At 37.3% G+C, this 24,269-nt stretch overlaps 2 protein-coding genes and 1 long non-coding RNA gene across 5 annotated transcripts in view; 2 read left to right on the forward strand and 1 right to left on the reverse strand.

The window, feature by feature from the left end:
* The first annotated feature begins 6,152 nt into the window (after positions 1–6,152).
* LOC108173344 (thioredoxin O1, mitochondrial-like) overlaps positions 6,153–24,269 on the forward strand; it is a 50,885-nt gene continuing 32,768 nt past the window's right edge. The window contains exons 1-3 of one of the 3 annotated variants that reach the window (XM_070822671.1): positions 6,153–6,457; positions 21,955–22,170; positions 22,294–22,373. In XM_070822671.1, the coding sequence (XP_070678772.1) occupies positions 22,131–22,170; positions 22,294–22,373 (120 nt within the window). In that variant the 5' untranslated portion in view covers positions 6,153–6,457; positions 21,955–22,130. The remainder of the gene's footprint in view (positions 6,458–21,954; positions 22,171–22,293; positions 22,374–24,269) is intronic. The other 2 variants (XM_070822670.1, XM_070822672.1) reach the window with 2 other exon arrangements.
* LOC139196534 (uncharacterized) lies at positions 6,479–11,502 on the reverse strand. The gene is made up of 2 exons (XR_011581552.1): positions 11,088–11,502; positions 6,479–6,552 (listed from the first exon to the last, which is right to left on the reverse strand). It is a non-coding gene; the product is annotated as an uncharacterized lncRNA (long non-coding RNA).
* LOC103418659 (receptor-like protein EIX2) lies at positions 13,165–16,248 on the forward strand. The gene has a single exon (XM_008356767.3). It carries the CDS (start codon positions 13,165–13,167, stop codon positions 16,246–16,248), a length of 3,084 nt encoding a protein of 1,027 aa, XP_008354989.3.

Here is a 24,269-nt window from a genome sequence, read left to right on the forward strand (position 1 = left end):
ACTTATATCAATTTTCATTGATAGAGACTAAATTGAAGAATTATGTCAATCTTAATATCATTTTGACTAAATAGTCTAAATATATATTATCGTCATAGTTGTATAATTAACCGCAACAAGATATCTAACACGCTACCAACGTACCCCACATTCTCATACGTGAAAATCAAATTTGAAATCTCCTTTAACTAAGTAGAGACAACTATCATTTGGGAAAAGACTAGTTTTTTATTTTTTATTTTTGTCAAATTTAAAGACTAGTTGATTAACTATACATTCATCTTGTTTTTTCTCTACTTTCCACCATCATTCTTCATTCATCTTTTTACTCTTATACACTCCACTTTACCTCAAGCATAAAATTGATGTACACTTTGTGCAATCTATTAGTTTTTTTTTCCTCTCTCCACCAACATTCTTTATTCCATGTATCATTATGCAAATGCAGATCATTTTCCGTCCTTAATTAACAATCAGAGGATTAGGTATCCGTACAATAACTATTTCATTTTTAATTGTTATCTTTTATGCTTGAGATAAATCAAAGTATATAAGAGAAAAGATGAATGAAGAATGATGGCGGAGAGAGTGAAAAAAAAACAAGATAGATGAATAAAAACAAAATAATTTAAAGAAAAAACATTTAAATCATTTTTGTTTTGTGTATTTTTTTTTGTTAATTTCTTCCACATCTCTCTAATTCTTCTAATACTCCTTTAGGTAGCAATTACCTCTTTTTCTTTTTTCCATGTACTTTTTTTTTATCTCCACATAAAAGCAAAACCTAAAAAAATTGAATGAAATAATTATCAAACAGACTCCATAAGATTTTTTTTCAGATTCAAACAAAGTTCCTATGAATAAAAATCACTTGCTTTCACTTCGGCAGGCGTGCCATATTTGCCATGTTGCCATGCAAACGAGAGCCGTTCATTTTGGAAAGATGACCTGCTTCCACTTACTTGATACTTGATAGAGAAGAAAAAGTGGTGTAAAATACAGAGAAATTTAAGGGATGAATAACGATCCACTACTCAAAGACAGAGCCAGAATTTTTTTCTTGAGTAGGCTAGTTGAAAATAATATCATAAAATCATATATTTATTTTTTTGCTTATATAAAATATATAATAATCAATATAAAAGAACAACAATATAATGTAAACTATTCTCAAAATTATAACCTTAACCGATAAATTCAAGGACCATATAAATAATTAACCTACTAATTAAATCAAGAATAAGTAAATAAAGAGATTAAGAACGTACCAAATGTGACATTCATTGAAAAATTGCAACGGAAAGTCAGGAATTGCGGAGATAGAGATTTAATTGTGTATTTAAAGAACTTATTAATCTTTTCTTGAGTAAGAAGCACAAATGCTAAATTATATAAGGTAAATGGTCTTTTTATTTAAAGAATAGAATAAAGGGGGACTGGAGATAGAACTAATATATAATTTTTAGCATAGAACAAAACTATTATTTACTACCTCTCCTCTAATAAATATACATTAAATAATAATATGTATTGAAATTGAGTAGGCTATAAGCATGAGTTTACAAAAGAATAGATCTATTCACAAACCTATTTTTACTTTCAACACAGCCTTATTAATATTTTGTCAGTGATCATTTTCAATTCATTCGATCCAAACAATTGACAATTAAAAAAAATATGTAAGAAGTAAAAATGAATACATAGATAACACTATCCTTATAGAAAACCTTCATGAACTACAACCCACCTTAACCTTGTGGGTGGCTACGCCACTACTACAAACGCATGCATGCTCGAATTTAGCAAGATAAGAAGACAGCTCATCCTTCCACCTAAACACAGCTCTGTCGACCTCCTAATGGCACAGCTGACTGACGTGGCACCCACTTCTTCTCTGCCCATCCGACGTGGCAAATTTGGAATACAAACTGAACTTTACGGTAACGTATGATCGAGAGAGGGCGATATGGTAATTTAGCACAGTAGAATTAGGTGATATCCCTAGGTTTAGATGAACAACTAAATCCATCAAAATCTAACCCAGTAGAATTGCTTTAAGTTTGTGCCATCCTCCATGGATGATTGGGACATACAAACTGGGGATGTCCTAATCGAAGGGTTTTAATATATGTTTGTGTTCTTGGTGAATAGCAGGTGATCTGAAACAGGCCTATATAGTTGGTGCAACGTCGTCTATGATCAACACCCCATATTAGTTATGGACAATTGTGACTTGTGACTAGACTAGCTAATTGGTCTCCTACCAAATCTAAGCTAGGGTTTGTCAAATAATAATATCATGATATCAAATGATCTAGAAAACTAGCTAGTTTGTCATCCTCAAAAATGATTTCTTTCTCATGTTTTTTTACAAGAAGCGATAGCAATTTTTCATTAAAATACAAAAGCAAATACAATGTTGTAACATGAGTTCATATTCTTCAGTAACCAAATTACTGATCTAAAGATAAACAAACAAGTGTAATGAGTAATCTCTTAACTGGCTACAACCACAAACATCACCGAAACTAGCACAAGCACCAATAGAACAAATTTGTCACAAAACAGAAGACGAGATAGACCTATACTAACGCATATATAATGACATACTAGCAACTAAGACCACATCAAACCATTGCTAATAAAGATCAAATCACGATAATATAATGTTAGGTTAGATTTTAACTTTGGTCATTTGTGGATACCTTCGGCATATAATATTGCAAGTGCAAGTGCATGATAATATAATTAATAAAAGGACCAAAATAGGAATTTAACATGACACCTAGATTCAATGTTAGCAACCTAACCAAACACACTAGCTAAACTAACTAATGTTAAAACGAAATCAAAGAGCATCACCAACAACTTCTCTAAAATAGGTTGTTTTGGCTACTTTAACGTAAAAGGCAGCAATAACAATTCCAACATACTAGTTATTTTAGTTTTTAGTATTGTGGCTCGCTATATTTAGGGAGGAGGAGAGAGAAATTAACTGGCTAGCTAAACGTTTAAAATTAGGAAGTTTTAGTGAAAAGGGTTTGAGCCAACAAATATTTAACCAAAAACCATCTCAAAATGTTATTGAACCAAAAGGGCTTAAAGTTTAATAAAAAATTATCCAAAACTATTGTCCAAGAGTTAAACTTACAAGCCCAACCCACTACAAATCTATACTTCCATAAATACTCATAAATGATTTGATATTATCTTGACTCTTCACCAACCTCAACCCAACACGAAACCGTTATAATAACTTCCTGTCTTCCTATCAAATCGAATTTCCCCCATTTAAAAACAACCAAATCAAAGTTGAAAAAGAAAGCATTCATCGGAACAAAGCCACCTAAACAAGTTCAAAGAAGTTTAATGGCAGAAACCAGCGAAAAAGTGTATGGAAAAAAAAAAACCAAAACATAAAACTATTTCTAGATAACCTAAAACATAACACTGTTTCTGGAAAAAAAAAATCAGACAAACATTGTATCTGGAAAGAAAAGAACCAAAATCCAGAAACAATGACTTAAATTCCATAAACAGTGACTTAGATTCCCGAAACAGTGATTTAGTTCCAGAAACAGTCTATGTTTTAACTTTTGACTGTTTCTTTTCTTTCATGCATCAGTTGATTATATTTAAAAAACATGGTGCTTATTTTGTTTTGAATTCAAATACAGTGAATTTCACTATTTCTTTTCTAGCTTACATTTAAGAAACAGTGTGTCTATTTCACTTGGATCCATAAACAGTTACTTAGATTTCAGAAACAGTAACTTAGATTCCAAAAACAGTGACTTAGATTCTAGAACCAGTTTATTTTTACAGTCCAGAAACAGTGATCCGTCATTATTATTGAATAACATGCAGATCTCAAATTTATTTTCTAGAGAAACAAACGATGAAAATTGAAAAACAGTATCTCGAATATATTATGAAGAACAACGACGTTTACATTTCAACGAAATAATACAAAATATAAATTAAATAGCATGAGGATCTATATTTTTGTTTCAAAGAAAAAGAAGAAGGTCTGCAAACGAACGATGAACTCCATTAACGACGAAAATCTGGAACTCAAACTAAAAAAGTTAAGGGTAAAATTGAAAAATCATAATGTATTATAATTGGGCAATTTTTAGTTGGACTACTTTAATATGTGTAACATCCCACATCACCCAGGAGAGTGGATCCTGTAAGCCTTATATGTATATTCTCATCTCTACCTAGCACGATGTATTTTGAGAGCTCAGTAGCTTTGGGTTCTGTAAGAACTCGGAAGTTAATCGAGTTCGCGCGAGAGCAATCCCATGATGGGTGACCCACTTGTAAGTTCTCGTGTGAGTTCCCAGAAACAAAACTGTGAGGGCGTGGTAGGGGCCCAAAACGGACAATATTGTGTTACGGTTGAGTCTAGCCCGGAATGTGACAATATGGGCCTTGTACTAATCATTAAACAAAACTTATAACATGATTTTTTTTATTAAAACTAAAACTTTTTAAACTATTTTCATTAGTTTTCCTTTAAAATTATTATGTCACTATGCGCTCATGCTCCAATCCTTGTGTTCGATTCTCGAACATACGAAAGAACAACGAGATCTTAAGGCGGAGTAACAAGATTTAATGGCAGAAAAACTAGATATGATGACAAAGCAACAGAGCGATGAGATTTGAATTTCAAGATTGTTGTCCGATTAATAAAACGACCGAAAAATGGGTACTAACTAATTCAACATGAGTTAGTTAAGCCTATGTGATTCCATGTAGTCAACCACCCTAATTCATAGTATGGGGAAATAAGTTAAAAACAAACCTACTTGTTTGACATGAGAAAAGTGAAAAGGTTAGTAGTTGCCAAAGACACTAACCCAAAAATTATTTATGGTTTTAATAATGGAAGATCAAATTTGCAAATGCGGGAGCTTTTACATATCAATTATATATGGAGAGATTATATTCACACACCTTAAATTACTTCTCCAATACTTTTTTAATTTTTTAAATATTTTTCTATCAAGTGTTAGATGTGTGTAAAAAATATTAAAAAATTAAAAGGATGTGAGATAAGTAATTTGGGATGTGTAAATATAATCACTCTTATACGTGATGGGGTTTATTAACTTCTTCACATGCTCCCTAACAATACACATCACAAGTCTTATTAAAACTTAAGAAAACTCAAACCAACCTAACAAACATTGGGCAAGAAGGAGGTCAAGGATAGTGTCATATCCACCCAAAGCGTTCAATGTCAGCAACTTAACCAAAACACTAGCCACCACGACATCGCTATGTCGAATACGATAGTAGGGTAAATTCACTGAGGCCCATCAAACGATAGAAAAATATTTACATACATCCAGTTACAATCACTGCCTTGACATTTTAAGTCATCAATAATGTAATGTCGCGTTATTGGTAAACAATTATAGAGTTTTTTACTCGAAGCAGTTCTCTCACCAAATACATCATATATTTGATCAACCAGAGTTCAATAGGTGCGGAGAAGCTTTCCTCTTTAAATTATGACTCTGCTGTAACTGTTATTTTATATGATGCATTTTGCCTTTTGAAATTGAGTACATTTGGCAGTGATTCCAACAAGGCTTAGTATAAGTATGGTCACTCGTACTACCTAATTGGCAGGAAAGTCCAATATTGTTATAACGAATTAAAACATACGTACCATATTAATTAAACTGAAATAAAAACATACGTACCATATTAGTTAAACTGAAATACACGAGTTCAAATTGAAATTCGAGCAGAAACACATAATCAAAAATGCATTTCACAGATAGGCCTCGTTTGGTACGTGAGGTGGGACGGAACATAGTGGGACAAAAGTAGTTCGTTCTACTCTGGTCTGCATACCAAACGTAGCACAAAAAAACTCCGTTCCATCTCATTCCATCTCGTCCCATTCTGTCCCCGTCTACGTACCGACCACGCCCATAGTGTCAACATGTTTTCACATGACAATATTTGCATGGCAACGAACTTGTCGCTTCAGTTGATTTAGAGCATTTACCTTGAACCCGAGATTTTGAGCACGACTACTCCGTAATATGGCTTGTACAACAATCGTTATGCTTTGTGTGGGCCTTATGGACTAGGCCTATATACCTTCACCAACTGGCCCATTTACATATTCGTTGTTTTGGGCTCTTCTTGTATTTTTGCCTTAAACCCCAAACAAAGCACCGAATCGAGAGAAGAAAATGGCGAGGAACTCAGGAGTAGCCAAGGCACGGCAATCGCAGCAAGTTCTGCGCAGCGCTTCTTCATCGTCACAACCTTCCTTCCAATTCTTTCCAAACCCTGGCTTCTTCAATCCACACCGCACCATCTCCGCCACCCACAGCAGCTCCTTCCACCTCCAAACCCTTCTCCAATTCCCTCCATCACTTCCCAAACCCTCACTTTCTCCAACTCCGGCCTCTCTCCTCGCCCTCAGGTACTCCAATTTCTGTTATTGTTGTTGGAAGCTAACCAGCTCCTGGAGTCGGGGAGTCGAAGGCAGCAAGATACTCCCGAGCAAAAGGATGTCATCTGCATCGAAGAAGAAGAAAGAAAATGAAGGGCTCTAGTCTCCAACGGCTAGTTTTGTTTTTTAAATGTTTGTGTAAGTGTGTGAGTGACAAGTGTACACTCCAGATTAAATCACTTAACCCCAAATGAAGGGTTAGGATGTAATCTGGAGTAGTAAGGCTTAATGGTTGTTAAAGCCTCTTGTCAATCACCTTTTTAGATAAGTATGGGTGATGGAAATGCACCATACTCTTGTGTAATGTTCACTCTACTTATTCAATCAAGTCTGCTGCATTATTACACAGCAGAAATCAATCTCCAATTTTTCCTTTTCTTGTTTTTCAATTCTCCCAAGAAACCGATTCAAACACTCAATCAAAAACACAAAACAAACAAATTCTATCATGGCCTCAGAGCTTTGTTACTGATCTTACAACTTTTGGGGCGTAATCTGTGCAAGATAAGATCTTTGGGAGCACCAACGTAGTGTCTTCTATAACAACAATCAACAAACAATTCTGGAAATGAAAGGATCCAGCAGTAGCAGTGAGCTAAAAGCTCCAGTCTTTGATGGGGAAAATTATGATTTTTGGAGAATAAGAATGACAACCATTTTCAAATCCTATGATCTATAGGATATGGTTCAACATGGGTATGAACTACCTGAGATGGAGATCGATGCTCTAGAGGAGGATCTCACAGAAACACAACTCAAAACACTGAAGCAGAATCGGATGGAGGATGCTAGAGCACTTGGAATCATTCAAGGTGCTGTCTCAGACACCATTTTCCGAGGATAGCAAATGAAGAGACTGCAAAGGGAGCTTGGGAAGTTTTACAGCAAGAATACAGAGGAGACACCAAAGTTAGAAAGGTAAAACTTCAGTCCCTTAGAAGAGATTTTGAGTATACAAGAATGAGGGAAAATGAGCTGCTAAAAGACTACTTCACTAGGCTGTTTGATGTTGTAAACAAGATGAAAACATATGGTGAGGAACTGCCTAATGAAAGAATTGTCCAAAAACTGTTGATTAGTTTGACTAAACCCTATGATTCAATAGTGAGTGTTATAGAAGAAACCAAAGACACTGAAACTCTCAGTGTACAAGAAGTGATGGCATCCTTAAGAGCTTTTGATCAAAGGCTCGAGAGGCATGCTGACTCTGCACCTGAGAAAGCCTTTCAAACACTCAATGTTGGATCTAGTAGTCAAGCCAGTGCAAGCAATCAGAAACCACAGTGGAAGGGCAAAAGCAAGAAATGGGAAGGAAAAAGGGTATCACAACTCAAAACCTAACCAAGGCAGCAATACAAATGTAGGTCCAAGAACCAAGCAACAATGCAAGCACTGTGATAAATTCCACCTTGGAGAGTGTTGGTTCAAGGACAAGCCTAGATGCCACAAATGCAACAGGTTTGGGCACATTATGAAGGACTGCAGATCAAAGAATGTGCAACAAGTAAACTGTGCAAATCAAGTGGAAGAAGAAGCAAATGTGTTTTGTGCTTTCAATGCAAAAATGGAGAGAAACAATGAAGTGTGGTACATTGACAGTGGCTGCAGCAACCACATGACTGCACATGAGTCTTTACTTATTGACATCGACACCAACTTCACTGGAAAAGTGAAAATGGGAGATGGAAACATTGTCAAAGCCACTGGAAGAGGAACTCTGGTTATCAACACCAAGAAAGGAAGAAGATGTATAAGGGAGGTGATGCTAGTGCCTGGATTGGATGAAAATCTACTTAGTGTGGGTCAAATGATGGAGCATGGCTATTTCCTACTCTTTGGGGGAACTGTGGTTGAAATCTATGATGACAGATCCCTATCAAACTTGGTGACCAAAGTGGAAGTGAAAAACAGAAGCTTTCCACTTGTACTGAAGTACTTAGAATAAGTGGCAAAGAAAGCAAGTGTGACAAGTTCTATGAAACTATGGCACAAGAGACTTGGTCATTTAAACATGACAAGCTTACAAAATCTGCAAAAGGATGAAATGGTGCAAGGTATACCAAAAATGGATCAATGCAATGAAATCTGTGAAGGGTGTGTGTTTGGCAAGCATCACAGAGATTCATTTGAAGCTGGAAAGGCTTGGAGGGCAACAAAGCCACTCGAATTGATTCACTCAGATGTGTGTGGACCAATGAGAACAACAACAATCAGTGGAAACAGGTATTTCCTAACCTTCATTGATGATTATTCACGGATGTGTTGGGTGTATTTCATGAGGTTCAAGTCTGAGGTATTCACAATATTCAAGAAGTTTAAGGCATTGGTGGAATTACAAAGTGGATACCAAATCAAAAGACTAAGAAGTGATAGGGGAGGTGAGTACACCTCATATGAGTTCAATGTATTCTGTGAAGATGTAGGGTTGGAGAAGCAACTCACTGTGGCATATTCACCACAACAGAATGGGATTGCAGAAAGGAAGAATAGGACTATAGTCGAAATGGCTAAGTCTATGATGCATGAGAAGAACATGCCTTATAAATTTTGGGGTGAAGCTGTGAACACCTCAGTGTATCTATTGAATAGGTGTCCTACTAAGGCATTGGAGAAGAAGACTCCATTTGAAGTGTTCAGTGGAAGGAAGCCTTCTGTGAAGCATCTGAGAGTGTTTGGCTCAGTGTGCTACAATCTCATCCCTCATCAACTAAGGCACAAGTTGGAGAAATCAAGTAACAAGGGTGTTTTTGTAGGCTATGGTACTAGTGAGAAAGGATACAGAGTTTATAATGTGTTGACTCAAAAGATAATCCTATCAAGGGATGTTATCTTTGATGAAGACTCAATGTGGAACTGGGATACAATGGTAGAGGAAAAGGACAGTGTCTCTCTACAAATTGACCTAAACAAAAGGCAAACAAGGGAGCCTATAGAGACCTCAGTTCAAGAAGAAGTCACAGATAATGGTGACATACAAGGGACTCCACAGCAAGCTACTATGAGTCCACAATCAAGTCAATCACAGACAACAACTCCTAGTTCAACTCCAGTAAGATTGAGAAATCTGGATGAGATTTATGCTACATGTAATTACTGTGTAGTAGAACCAGAAACGTATGAAGAAGCTGAGAAAGATAAAGCTTGGAAGAAAGCAATGAAGGAAGAGCTTGAAATGATAGAAAAGAATGACACTTGGGAACTTGTAAATCGACCAAGTGAGAAGCCTGTGATTGGAGTAAAATGGGTGTACAAAGTGAAGCTAAATCTAGATGGTTCTGTGCAAAAGAACAAGGCCAGGTTAGTGGCCAAAGGTTACTCACAGAAACCTGGTGTAGACTTCAATGAAACCTTTGCTCCAGTAGCAAGGTTAGACACCATAAGGACTTTGATAGCACTAGCAGCCAAGAAGGGTTGGAAGCTGCATCAATTGGATGTTAAATCTGCATTTCTAAATGGAGTGCTAGAGGAGGAGGTGTTTGTGGAACAACCTCAAGGGTTCACAAGTCAAGAGTTTCCAGAAAAAGTGTACAAGTTAAGGAAGGCTCTTTATGGCCTAAAACAAGCTCCAAGAGCTTGGTACAGTGAGATTGATTCCTATTTCATTGAGAAAGGATTTCAGAAAAGTCTTAGTGAAGCTACACTCTACACCAAGACAGAAAGCAACAACAAGACACTCATTGTCTCAATCTATGTAGATGATGTTGTCTACACTGGAAATGATGCTGCAATGATGGAAGAGTTCAAGGAAGAAATGATGAAGAGGTATGAGATGACTGACCTAGGCCTCTTGCATCATTTTCTTGGCATTGGGGTAATTCAAAAAACAAGTAGCATCTTTATTCATCAAAAGAAGTATGCTGAAACTTTGCTTGAGAAGTTTGGTTTGAAGGGCTGCAAACCAGTTTCTACACCCTTAATTGCAAATGAGAAGCTCAAGAAGGAGGATGGAAGTGAACCTGCAGATGCTAGTCTCTATAAAAGCATTGTTGGCAGTCTATTGTATCTAACTGCAACAAGGCCGGATCTGATGTTCTCAGCAAGCCTACTTTCTAGGTTTATGCAGAATCCTAGCAAGATACATATGGGCACAGCTAAGAGAGTGCTAAGATATGTACAAGGAACTCTTGATTATGGTATCAAATATGAGATGGGAAAGTCATCTATTCTAATTGGATTCTGTGACAGTGACTGGGGTGGCAGTGAGGATGATAGTAGAAGCACATCGGGCTATGCTTTCACTTTCGGATCAGGGGTATTTTCATGGGCCTCTGTGAAGCAACAAAGTGTTGCACTGTCCACAGCCGAGGCAGAGTATGTGAGTGCATCAGAAGCTACAGCTCAAGCTATTTGGCTAAGGTTCATACTTAAAGATTTTGGCGAATTGCAAGTTGAAGCCACACCACTTCTGTGTGACAACACCTCTGCAATTGCCATGACTAAAAACCCAGTATTTCATCAGAGAACAAAACACATCAAGAGAAGATATCATTTCATCAGAGAAACATTGCAGGACAACACAATCAAGCTAATCTATTGCAGCACAGAAGATCAGGTCGCAGACATATTCACAAAAGCACTACCGAAGGAGAGATTCAATTACCTGAGGGGTTTGCTCGGATTGACTCCCAGAAGCAGTTTAGAAGGGAGTGTTGGAAGCTAACCAGCTCCTGGAGTCGGGGAGTCGAAGGCAGCAAGATACTCCCGAGCAAAAGGATGTCATCTGCATCGAAGAAGAAGAAAGAAAATGAAGGGCTCTAGTCTCCAACGGCTAGTTTTGTTTTTTAAATGTTTGTGTAAGTGTGTGAGTGACAAGTGTACACTCCAGATTAAATCACTTAACCCCAAATGAAGGGTTAGGATGTAATCTGGAGTAGTAAGGCTTAATGGTTGTTAAAGCCTCTTGTCAATCACCTTTTTAGATAAGTATGGGTGATGGAAATGCACCATACTCTTGTGTAATGTTCACTCTACTTATTCAATCAAGTCTGCTGCATTATTACACAGCAGAAATCAATCTCCAATTTTTCCTTTTCTTGTTTTTCAATTCTCCCAAGAAACCGATTCAAACACTCAATCAAAAACACAAAACAAACAAATTCTATCAATTGTTGTCGCCATTGTTCAAAGTTTCAATTTTTAAATTTCGGGTTTTGGAATAGCTCAGTAACTTGAATTGTTGATTGAATTTCAGGTGCCTCTAATATTGTTGTCATTCAGGCTGAGGATGAATTTGGCAGCGCAATCAGCCAAGCTAAAGGTAAATTTTTTTTCCTGGGTTTTTTCCGGTTTTCGGATTTTTTTTTGTTTTGAGAAAACTTGTCATATTTTCATACAAATTGTCTGATTTATATATAAAATTTCATACAGATGGAGCTGTGCCAGCACTTTTCTATTTCACTGCAGTGTGGTGCGGGCCTTTTTAGTTCGAAAGACATTTTCTTTTAAGCAATGAAGTCATTGGCACGAAAATGTGGCGTAATAATGTGCTTTGAACTTATGATTGGTACTTTGGTGTGATCTTCTTGTGCAGGCAGGTTCATATCTCCAATCATTGGAGAGTTGAGTGAGCAATACCCACACGTAACAACTTATAAGGTTGACATCGACGAGGTGCGCATTCGAATTTGAATTTAGTCTTCTGTAAACTTGGATCATTTTGTTTTTGGGAACCATTTTAGTTCTTTTGTGGACTACTTAAATCCCAGCTTAAGATTCAGGTCAAAACTCAGAAGAACTCTGAAGTGTTGCTAATTAGTTTCATTTGGTTTCTGATCTGTTGTGTGCATTTTGGTGCAGCCTACATTCCAATTCTTTAAAACGGGAAGAAGGTGGCTCAAGTTGTTGGTGCTAATGTTGCTCGCTTGAGAAACACTTTTGGAAGTTTGGGAAATACGACGTACTATTGGAAAACAATATAATCAATGGAAAACTAATGAAAAGAGCTTGAAAACTTTGAGTTTTAATGATAAGGACAAAATAAAGGGTAAAGTGAATAGTAACAGGATTGACTTTTTAGTGTAAAAATGTGGTTTTTCGTTAAAGTGAACAGTACCGGGTGCTTTTCATTAAAATTCCCTATAATCAAGTCCTAAGTTCTTGTCTTGATAACGGACAAAATGATTCGAACTTGTGACCTCGTGTAATATTATGAAGGAAAATAATTAAAACAACAATTTCAGGATTATTACATGTCCTGGAAGCTACAACCGCAACAACTCCGTGGTTGACGTATTATTGTAGCACATCTCATTGAATACACTTGTTGATTGGTTAGGAAGAAGAAATTGAGCTAAATATGATGGTGTCAAAATATAATTTGGCCATAAAAAATCAAAACACATTATAATTTTTTTTATCATTTTTGCTCCCTAATATTAACAAACGAGATTATTCAAACGTGTTTGATACCTTGAACACTTTGAACAAGGAAATGTCCAACTTAATGTCGGCCAAGTCTAAAATTGTGAACTTATATACTCTTCCGCGGAAGGAAATTATGAGATTGGCTTAGAAGTTGACTTATATACTCTTCCACTCGAACAAGGAAATCCAGTTGATACACGCTGCGTGGCACTATTTTCTTTTAAGCTCTCATTGGTTTGTTATATATATGAGTTAGAGCACACTTGTTGTGTTCATCTGCAACCAACTGGGGAATATATAGACTGATTTCTCCTATGGATACCTTGCTTGCAAACACCTTATTCAATCCCCTCAATATTTCTCTCTCCTTTCTCATTTTGCTTTTGGCATCTACGTATCTACCCACTACCATAATCTGCTTGGGTGATGTCGGAGTTCCGAGCACTGGCACTGTGAAACCATTATGCATTGAGGAAGAAAGGCGAGCACTTGTCAGCTTTAAACAACATCTTGTTGATCCTTCTGGTAGGCTTTCCTCTTGGGCGGGTCATGATTGCTGTCGATGGGAAGGAATTTCATGCAACAACAGCACCGGCCATGTTGTGAAGATGGACCTCCGGAATCCATATCCAGATTCCCGTTCTTATGAAGAGTGGGACGAGTCGGCTTATGAAAGGTCTTTCCTGGGAGGTAAGATAAATGCTTCTTTGTTGAGCTTGAAACATTTAAAATACCTGGACCTCAGCTGTAATGAGTTTCAGGGCATTCGCATTCCGATGTTCTTTGGGGAGCTTGAAAGTTTGCAATATCTCAATTTCTACTTTGCGTCATTTGAGGGAGAGATTCCCCCCTCTCTTGGTAACCTGTCAAGCCTGAATATTCTTGATCTCGGGATGAATTCCCACTTGTCTTCCAGAAACTTGACTTGGCTTTCTCACCTCTCTTCCCTAAAATACCTTAATCTCAATTACATGGACCTTAGCCGCACAGGAGCCAGTTGGGCATATCATATTAACATGCTTCCTTCATTGTTAGAGTTACACTTATCTTCGTGTCAAATTGAAAGCATTCCACTCTCACTCCAAAGGGTTAACTTCCTTCCACTCTCACTCCAGAGGATTAACTTGACATCACTTTTTGTCCTTGATATGTCGAATAAAGGTATTAAACGTTCTTCATTTCCCAATTGGTTTTTTAATCTTACTAGCCTCATAACACTTGATCTCTCGTGGAATACTTTCAGTAGTCCTTTTCCAAATGAATTTGCAAACTTCAAATCTCTAGAACACCTTGATTTATCGGGAACAGGCTTAAAAGGTCAAATTCCGAAAGTTATTGGAAATTTGTGCAAGCTAAAGGTCTTAAGCCTTTCTGGCAACAAGTTTGATGGTGGGGGGATTGAAGAGTTTTGGAGGAGCGTCTCAAATTGTCCAAATAATTCATTAGAGTTGCTAGATTTGTCTTCTTGTGAGCTGGAAAGCCAACTGCCGACCTCCTTGGGAGTGTTAAAAAGTTTGCAGAATCTCTACCTTGGTGGAAACTCTTTGTGGGGCTCAATTCCAGATTCCATCGGAAACTTGTCGTCCTTGAAATCATTGTACCTCTCTTCTAATAAGATGAATGGCTCCATTCCAAAAAGTCTGGGACAACTCTATGAGCTAGTTGACCTCGATCTGTCTAATAATTCATGGGAAGGTACTCTAACGGAAGCCCATTTCAGAAACCTCACGAGATTACAAGATTTTCAAGTAGGAATTCAAGTCACAAACGCACCCATGTCCCTCATTTTTGACGTGGCTTCTGTTTGGGATCCTCCTTTCAAGCTCCAGTCAATTGCGATCATAAACTGTCGGGTAGGTCCTGGTTTTTGGGTATGGCTTCAATCTCAAACTGAACTGATCCATGTCATTCTTAGTGGTATTGGAACCTCTGAAGATTTCATCCCAGAGGAATGGTTGTTGAAGATGTCTTCCCAACTCAAATATTTGGATTTATCTAACAACCAATTACGTGGAAACCTTCCATCCCCTTTGAAATTTCCAAATTTAGGGTTTATTGATTTGAGTCATAATCAGTTGGAGGGCCCACTCCCACTTTGGTGGTCCACTAGTTTCGATTCCCTTTATCTTGATAGGAATCTATTTTCCGGGCCAATTCCCTCCAATATTGACCAAATGATACCCAAGTTGTACATTTTGGATCTTTCTGATAATCATTTGAATGACACTATTCCTCCCTCTATCTGCAACATGCAAAACTTGGAATACTTGTCCATAAGGAGCAATCAATTTTCTGGGGAATTCCCTCATGCATGGAGTGTGGGAAGCAAAATTTTGCTTCTAGATGTTGGTCACAACAATCTTTCTGGCAATATTCCCACTTCATTGGGGGTGTTAAGTTCACTGGAAGTATTAAAGCTCAACAACAATAATTTGAGTGGTGAAATTCCTGATTCCTTGCAAAATTGTTCTGGTTTGAAGAGTCTTGATCTTGGACACAACAAGTTATTTGGGAACATACCTTTATGGATAGGAGGATCAAATGTATCCTTGTTGTATAGGCTACAATTACGATCCAACGTTTTTACAGGACATATTCCCCAGCAACTGTGCAATCTTCGGAACCTTCACATCCTCGATCTTGGTCACAATAACCTTTCAGGTACTATTCCCAAGTGTTTGGATACTTTAACTTCGCTGGTCAACAATAATTCTAATGACTTCGATATGTCTGATGAGCAAGCCACACTAACACTAAAAGGAGCGGAGCTTGTGTACAACAGGACTCTAAGACTTGTAAAGAGCATTGATCTTTCATCAAATAATTTACAAGGTGAGATTCCTGAAGAAATAAGCAACCTCTTCCTGTTGGGCACCCTGAATTTGTCCATGAATCAATTGACTGGAAAGATCCCCTCCAAGATCGGAAACTTGCATTTGCTCGAAACTCTTGATTTGTCACACAACAACCTTTCAGGACATGTTCCTCAAAGCTTGTCATCTTTAACCTCTTTGTCCCACTTGAACTTGTCTTATAACAACTTGACTGGAAGAATTCCTTCTGGAAGCCAGCTTCAAACGCTCAATGATTTGTCCATTTATATGAACAATCCATCGTTATGTGGCGTTCCTCTCTCAACTAATTGCCCTGGAGATGACACTTTCCCAGCTAAGGATGCGAATGACAAGAATGAAGATGGAAATCATGATAAGTTGTGGTTCTATGTCAGTGTGGTACTTGGATTCATTGTAGGTTTTTGGGGCATTTGCGGCACATTGATCTTAAATACATCGTGGAGATATGCCTATTTTCAATTCTTTGACAACATCAAAGATAAGGTAGCACTAGCAATTGCATTGAAAGTGGCTTGTTTCAAAAGAATTGTTTTTGGAGTTTGATAGTACCATGTGTCTGTGATGTTTTCCCCTTTCTACGTTGTATTTTTGGTACTTGCAATTTATGTAATAAATAAAGGAATTGTATCCATCTTTCAATAGATGTTTCCACAAGCAACTTTATGTTTTCTGATTTTCTCATGTGTAAAAACCTGGAATTAATAAAAACTAATGTTTTTTATTTCTACTAATTATCGATAGCATAATACAAAATATGTATATGGCCGTCATCCATTCAATGTTCACTACAAGAAAATGTGTTGTAGGGTACCATTTCTTATCAGTGGCTTTGTAAGCCTATGGTGTTTTGGACCACATTTCAGTTTATTTACGAAGGTGCCACTGTCGTTCTCTACCGCTGATCTTGATGATCGTGGAAAGGCCAGGTGCGATCGTCACCTTACCATTCTCTCTCTTTCTCTCTCCCTCAGTTTCAATCTGCTCACCTAAAATCTCGAGATCGAACATCCTCCATCTCAAATAAAAAAACCTTCCCCCTAACCTATAGAATCAGCACTCATGGATTTTTGTTGAGGTAATTTGATTGTTTCCTCTTCTGTAATTTGTTTCTGTTAGTTTATTGTTCTTGAATTTTAATTTTTCGGTTTTCTGACTTGCAAGAGTCGACCTTCAGGTGATAAAATCGTGATGTGACCATCGTATTCTCTCTCACAGCTCACAACGATGAAATCGCACCGGGCTTCGTTGATTTCTGTCAACTCCGACCACGACCAGTGTCGGGTAAGCTATCGACTACCCCCTCTTCATCTTCTTTTTCTTCTTCCGCTTCTCCCTGCGCATTCCAGTTTGACTGTCTGTGTTTTGGATGCATCTTCATTTCCTTAGTATGATTAGACGGTTTGGATGCGCCTAATAAACAAACCTAATTTGCCTCGCGCCTTCAGACATCACCTTCCTTCGTCTAAAACCTCAGGCAGAGATAGAGCTCCCCCATAACCCTAAACGCCCAAAGGTAATTTTGTTTAATTTTTCAATTAGTTTTAATTATCTGACGAATCCCTAGCATAAATTCACTCTCTCTACTCTAAATGCGTATAATTTTTTTGTTTTAATTTTCTGCCTTATTGCAAACGCTATCCATGGCTCGCTTCAAAAATGTAAGCTTGAAATTTTTAGGTTCTGTTTGGTTGTTGAGAAAACTGAATTAGCTTCAATATTAGCTTCAATAGAGAGATCTTCTTCTGAGAGATCTTGGGTTTGGGATCATGTCACTAAGTGTACCGTCTCGGAAATACAAGCAGTAGAAAAGGATGGAAAGAAAGAGATGGTGGAGGTACAATTATTGAAGGCTAAGTGTAACCATTGTAGTGCCCTTTTTGCATGTGATACTAGTGGGGGTGGAACTAGTACTTACATTAAACATATCAATAAACATTGCAAGTCATATAAACCAACTGATGAGTTGCAAAAGGTTCTAGGGAATTCTGGACCTTCTGGGGACGTTAAAAACATGCTTGTTGCTAAAGGGTGGAGCCAAGAAGAGGCAGTGGAAGGTATTGTTGAGTATATTGTGCTCGAGGAGGTACCTTTTAGTGTTGTGGAGACTGAGGGGTTTAGGCGGATGATGTACAAAGTTCAGCCTAGGTTGCATGTTCCATCTCGAAGAACTATTGTGAGAGACTTATTCAATATGTATGATACCATGAAAGATCAGTTAAAAAAGGAGATACACAACCATAGAGTGAGCTTGACTACTGATACATGGACAAGTGTGCAAAATTTGAACTACATGGTGCTAACTGCTCATTTTGTGGATGACGAATGGGATATGCACAAAAGGATTCTAAATTTTTGTTTGATTTCAAGTCATGAAGGCAAAGAAATAGGGAAGCTAGTTGAGCAATGTTTGGTTGAGTGGGGGATTGAGAAGGTGATGTGTATCTCAGTTGACAATGCATCGGCTAATAAGGTGGCAATTGAGTATATTGTTCATAAAATGCAGAAATGGCCTAATAGCAAAATTGTTATGAATGGCAAGTTTATGCATGTGAGGTGCTTAGCCCATATTATCAACTTGGTAGTGAAAGATGGGTTGAAAAGATTAGATACAAGTGTTGATGCTCTTAGAAATGCCGTACGGTTTGTGAGATCAAGTCCTCGAAGGTTTAGTTATTTCAAGAAATGTGTGGAGAATGAGAAGTTGGATGGTCAGAGTCTAGTTGTTATGGATGTACCTACTAGGTGGAATAGCACATACATGATGCTAGAATCGTGCTTGAAGTTTAAAAAAGCATTTGAAAGGATGTTCGACGATGATGAAGCCAATATATACTCCACATATTTCGGGGAAAATGTGCTTAATGATGAAGGAGAAGAAGTGGCGGGTAAAGGGAGGGTTGGGCCACCGAAGGACAAAGATTGCTGTTCATGATGTCATTGCTGTGGAGAGAGAGATTGAAAAGCTTTTTTTGCCTGAATATATGCAAACTGGAGGAAGTGTAGAGGTGGTGCTACGTGACATGGCAATGAGTATGAGAGCCAAATATCGAAAGTATTTTGGTTCAATTGAGTCCCTTAATCAAATATTTGTAGTTTCCCTTGTCTTAGACCCAAGGTTCAAATTAAGGCACTACATGCACTTGTGTAGAAAGCAATTACACCTTCCCGAAGAAGAGATTCAAAAGAAAAGTAATGAAGTGAAGACATTGTTGAAGGCAATGTGTGATGAATATGCTTACCAACCTTTCGGTTCACAAACACAACAAAAGGGTAGAGGAGGAGATTTAGTTGTTGGTGATACTACTTGTTCAAGGGTAAAACCATCATCTAGTGTGCTAACAGAAAATCCAATGATATTTAGTCAAATGATGGATGATTGGGAGAAAGAACTAGAAGACACTGAGGATATTGCACTTGCACATGAGGTGGATAGGTATCTCCTCGACACTGTAGAGAAAGTACAACATGGTTCATTTTTTTACGTTTTGAAATGGTGGAAGTTGAAAGGGAGGAGCACATATCCCACACTTGCTTTGATAGCGAAAGATGTGTTGCCAATTCAAGTGTCGACAGTTGCTAGTGAGAGTGCATTTAGTGGAGGAAAAAGAGTAATTGACCCCTTTAGATCATCTCTCCTTCCTCAAACAGTGGAGTCATTGATGTGCCTCCAAAACTGGTTAAGAAGTGAACCAATTAGCAGCATTGAGTATGAAGCAAGTCCGGCGGAGCTTGAATTTTATCAAGAGTGTGAAGAAGGTAATTCTTTTGTTTTGTATAGTTTGGTCTATAACTTTATATTAATTTGTTTACAATTAACATCCTTTTGTTCTTTGTTGTAGAATATAAAAGAAGAAAAGCAAATGCTAATGTTATATCTACAAGCTCAACCATCTCATCAAGTGATGCTGAAATTGAAGCTCTTCAAACAACTCAAATGAATAAAGGAAAAGGAATTGCGGTAATATTTTAAACTTAAATGAATATGCTTTACTTTTCAATGATTCAATGAGGATAATATGATGATGGACGTTAATAATATCAAGTTTATATTTTATTTTTCCTTACAGATTCAATGAGGAATGATGTTGGAACTTGGATGTTGGAAATTTGGAATTGGATGTGGTTTCCTATGTTCATTTGGAATTTATTGAAACTGTCATGTTTATGTTGTTTTGAATTATTTGATTTTTGGACTTTGGAATTTGGATGTCTTGGATTAAGTAGGTTTTGAATATTTTGTATGTTGATTCGATCTTTAGATGTTGGACGCTATAATGTTATTTTGGATGTATTGAATATGTGCAATTGTAAATTTGCACAGATTGCAAATTTGTGCAATTGCAATCTGTGCAGTACTGCAGCAATCTGTGGTTTTTTTTATTTTTTATTTTTTTTAATTTCAATCTGTGCTTTAAACAGGAGAAAAAAAAAAGGACCCATGGACCCGGACCGAACCGGCCTGTTTCAACCGGGCCGGGTAAGGTCCGGTTCCTAATTTAAGATTTGTAATGCCCGGCTCGGCCCGGCCCGTCTCCCTTTATTCCGGATCCGGTCCGGTCCCTTCAAAAATGGGCCCGGCCCGGCCCGTGCCCACCCCTAGTTGATTGTTGTGTTTCTGAAAATTTGAAAATAGAAGAAGAAGGTGTTTGTGAAGTCGGTTTCGATGAAGAAGCTGACTAATATGGACCATATCACAGGGGATAAAATCCCAAGGAGCTTAGCGAAATGTTTGTCTTCTGTTGGTGGATTCTGTATCGAATTTGTTGTTAGTTTGTTTTCTTAAAGGTTGATCCGGATGAAGTGAATGCCCTGGCTCAACTCATGACCTGGAAGACTGCTGTGGCCGACATTCCATATGGTGGAGCCAAGGGTGGAATCAGATGCACCCTCAGGGACTTAAGTTTGAGTGTCTGACTCACGTCTTCGCTCAGAAAATCCATGACCTCATTGGAACTCATACTGATGTTCCCGCACCCGATATGGGCACTAATGTTCAGACCATGGCATGGATGTTGGATGAGTACTCCAAATTTCATAGTCACTCACCAGCTGTTGTCACTGGAAAGCCCATCAAAAGAATTCGACACTGAGAAAATTAAGCCAGAAATCGGTTTCCTGGAGTTGAAAAGTAAGTAATTTGTAAATTCTATGTTTATGTCATTTGTTGTCAATGTTGTGATTTATAATGTAATTGATCTGGTATGCATACATAACTGGTATTCTATGTTTATATTGTCATTTGTTGTGCATGTGGTATAAAAATTTATGTTTATGTCTTTAGTTAACCAAATGGCTCTCAAGTTCGTTGCAAAGAGTGGAAGAAGAAACTATTATGTATTCCTTGCATACATAACTGCTATGCGTTAATCTACTCTGTATCCTCTAATATTTCTGATTAATAACTAAGATGTTTTGGGTTAATTGAGTTTGTTTTGTTAGAATGGCCACCACTTTTTGAAGTGATTTTCTCTGAGTAGAATCTAGCAAATGATGTTTGATATGGTTAAACATATATATTCAAGATTTTGATCTCTGTGTGATTTGGCAATACTTTTCACCTAATATTCCTCTCTCTCTCTCTCTCATGAAGGCACTGATTGCATTAAAAAGAGGTTCCCAGTTAATCAAGTACAGCCGGAAAGGGAAGCCAAAACTTCGTCCATTCAGAATTTCTATTGTGAGTAATTTCCTTTACATTAGGACATTGGATTCATTTCATACTAATAAGTTTTTTATCTTACATTTTCTTCCTGCTGCGCATCTCCACGATCATTACTAGATATCTTAACCGCTTGAATGGCTTCATTTTTCGTATCTTTAACAGGATGAAACCACACTAATCTGGTATTCACATGGAGAAGAACGAACTCTAAAATTAGCTTCTGTCTCTCGAATTATTCCCGGACAGAGAACAGTGAGTTTAATACTCCACTACCAATAACTAATCAATATTGTTGTGTTTCAGTCTATAATTATTAACCACTATTTTGTCTTACTCGACGTATGTGGTTCAAAAATTTGATTAAAACCGAGGATTGCTATTTTTTTTTATTTTACATTATTGTTATCGTTCAAGCTAAAAATGTCTATATACATAGTTTAGGAAGGGGGTGCTTACATGTCTATATACATAGCTAAAAATGTCTTACTCCAATTTCTGTTATTGTTGTCGCCATTGTTCAAAGTTTCAATTTTTAAATTTCGGGTTTTGGAATAGCTCAGTAACTTGAATAGTTGATTGAATTTCAGGTGCCTCTAATATTGTTGTCATTCAGGCTGAGGATGAATTTGGCAGCGCAATCAGCCAAGCTAAAGCTAATTTTTTTTTCCTGGGTTTTTTCCGGTTTTCGGAATTTTTTTTGTTTTGAGAAAACTTGTCATATTTTCATACAAATTGTCCGATTTATATATAAAATTTCATACAGATGGAGCTGTGCCAGCACTTTTCTATTTCACTGCAGTGTGGTGCGGGCCTTTTTAGTTCGAAAGACGTTTTCTTTTAAGCAATGAAGTCATTGGCACGAAAATGTGGCGTAATAATGTGCTTTGAACTTATGATTGGTACTTTGGTGTGATCTTCTTGTGCAGGCAGGTTCATATCTCCAATCATTGGAGAGTTGAGTGAGCAATACCCACATGTAACAACGTATAAGGTTGACATCGACGAGGTGCGCATTCGCATTGGAATTTAGTCTTCTGTAAACTTGGATCATTTTGTTTTTGGGAACCATTTTAGTTCTTTTGTGGACTACGTAAATCCCAGCTTAAGATTGAGGTCAAAACTCAAAAGAACTCTTTAACTGTTGCAAATTAGTAATTCTATATGTTTTAACTTGGATATGGTAAAATCCAAGGTCCATTTGGTTTCTGATCTGATGTGTGCATTTTGGTGCAGCCTACATTCCAATTCTTTAAAGACGGGAAGAAGGTGGCTCAAGTTGTTGGTGCTAATGTTGCTCGCTTGAGAAACACTTTTGGAAGTTTGGAAAATACGACGTAGTATTGGAAAACAATATTGTCAGGTCCTAAGTTCTTGTCTTGATAACGGACAAAATGATTCGAACTTGTGAGCTCATGTAATATTATGAAAGAAAATTATTAAAACAACAATTTGTTGGGTTACTATATGTCTTGGGAGCTACAACCGCAACAACTATGTGGTTAACGTATTATTGTAGCAAATCTCATTGACTACACTTGTTGATTGATTAGGAAGAAGAAATTGAGCTAAATATGATGGTGTCAAAATATAATTTAGCCATAAAAAATCCTTTCAAGCTCCAGTTTGACGTGGCTTCTATTTGGGTTCCTCCTTTCAAGCTCCAGTCAATTGCGAGCATTAACTGTCAGGTAGGTCCTGGTTTTTGGGTATGGATTCAATCTCAAACTGAACTTATCGACATCTCTCTTCGTGGTATTGGAATCTCTGAAGATTGGATACTAGGGGAATGGTTGTTGAAGATGTCTTCCCAACTCAAACATTTGGATTTACCTAAGAACCAATTATGTGGAAACTTTCTATCCCATTTGAAATTTCCAAATTAAATCAATTTCATGGAAACCTTTCATTCTATTTGAAATTTTCAAGTCTAAATTATATAGATTTGAGTCATAATCAGTTGAAGGGTCCACTCCCATTTTGGTGGTTCCTTAATGTCAATAGTCGTTATCTTCAAAGCAATCTATTTTCCGGGCCAATTCCCTCCAATATTGACCAAATGATGCCCAATTTGCACGCATTGTCTCTTTCTGAGAATCGTTTGAATGACACTATTCCCCCCTCTATTTGCAATATGCAAAACTCAAAATACTTGTCCATAAGGAGCAATCAATTTTCTAGGGAAATGCCTCGTGCGTGGAGTGTGGGAAGCAAAATTTTGTTTCTAGATGTTGGTCACAACAATCTCTCTGGTAATATTCCCACTTCATTGGGGGTATTAAGTTCACTTGAAGTATTAAAGCTCAACAACAACAATGTTAGTGGTGTAAATTGTTCTAGTTTGAGGAGTCTTGATCTTGGACACAACAAGTTATTTGGGAACATACCTTTATGGATGAGAAGATCAAATGTATCCTTGTTGTATAGGCTACAACAAGACTCTAAAACTTGTAAAGAGCAATTGATCTTTCATCAAATAATTTACAAGGTGAGATTCTTGAAGAAATAAGCAACCTCATCCTGTTGGGCACCCTGAATTTGTGCATGAATCAATTGATTGGAAAGATCCCCTCCAAGATCGAAAACTTGCATTTGCTCAAAACTCTTGATTTCTCGCACAACCACCTTTCAGGACACATTCCTCAAAACTTGTCATCTTTAACCTCTTTGTCCCACTTGAAGTTGTCTTATAACAACTTGACTGGAAGATTTCCGTCTGGAAGCCAACTTCAAACGCTCAATGCTTTGTCCATTTATATGAACAATCCATTGCTATGTGGCATTCCTCTCTCAACTAATTGCCCTGGAGATGACACTTTCCCAGCTAAGGATGCGAATGACATGAATGAAGATGGAAATCATGATAAGTTGTGGTTCTATGTCAGCATGGTACTTGGCTTCATTG

This window comes from Malus domestica, chromosome 05 (genome assembly GCF_042453785.1).
Source record: "Malus domestica chromosome 05, GDT2T_hap1".
Lineage (NCBI taxonomy): Eukaryota > Viridiplantae > Streptophyta > Magnoliopsida > Rosales > Rosaceae > Malus > Malus domestica.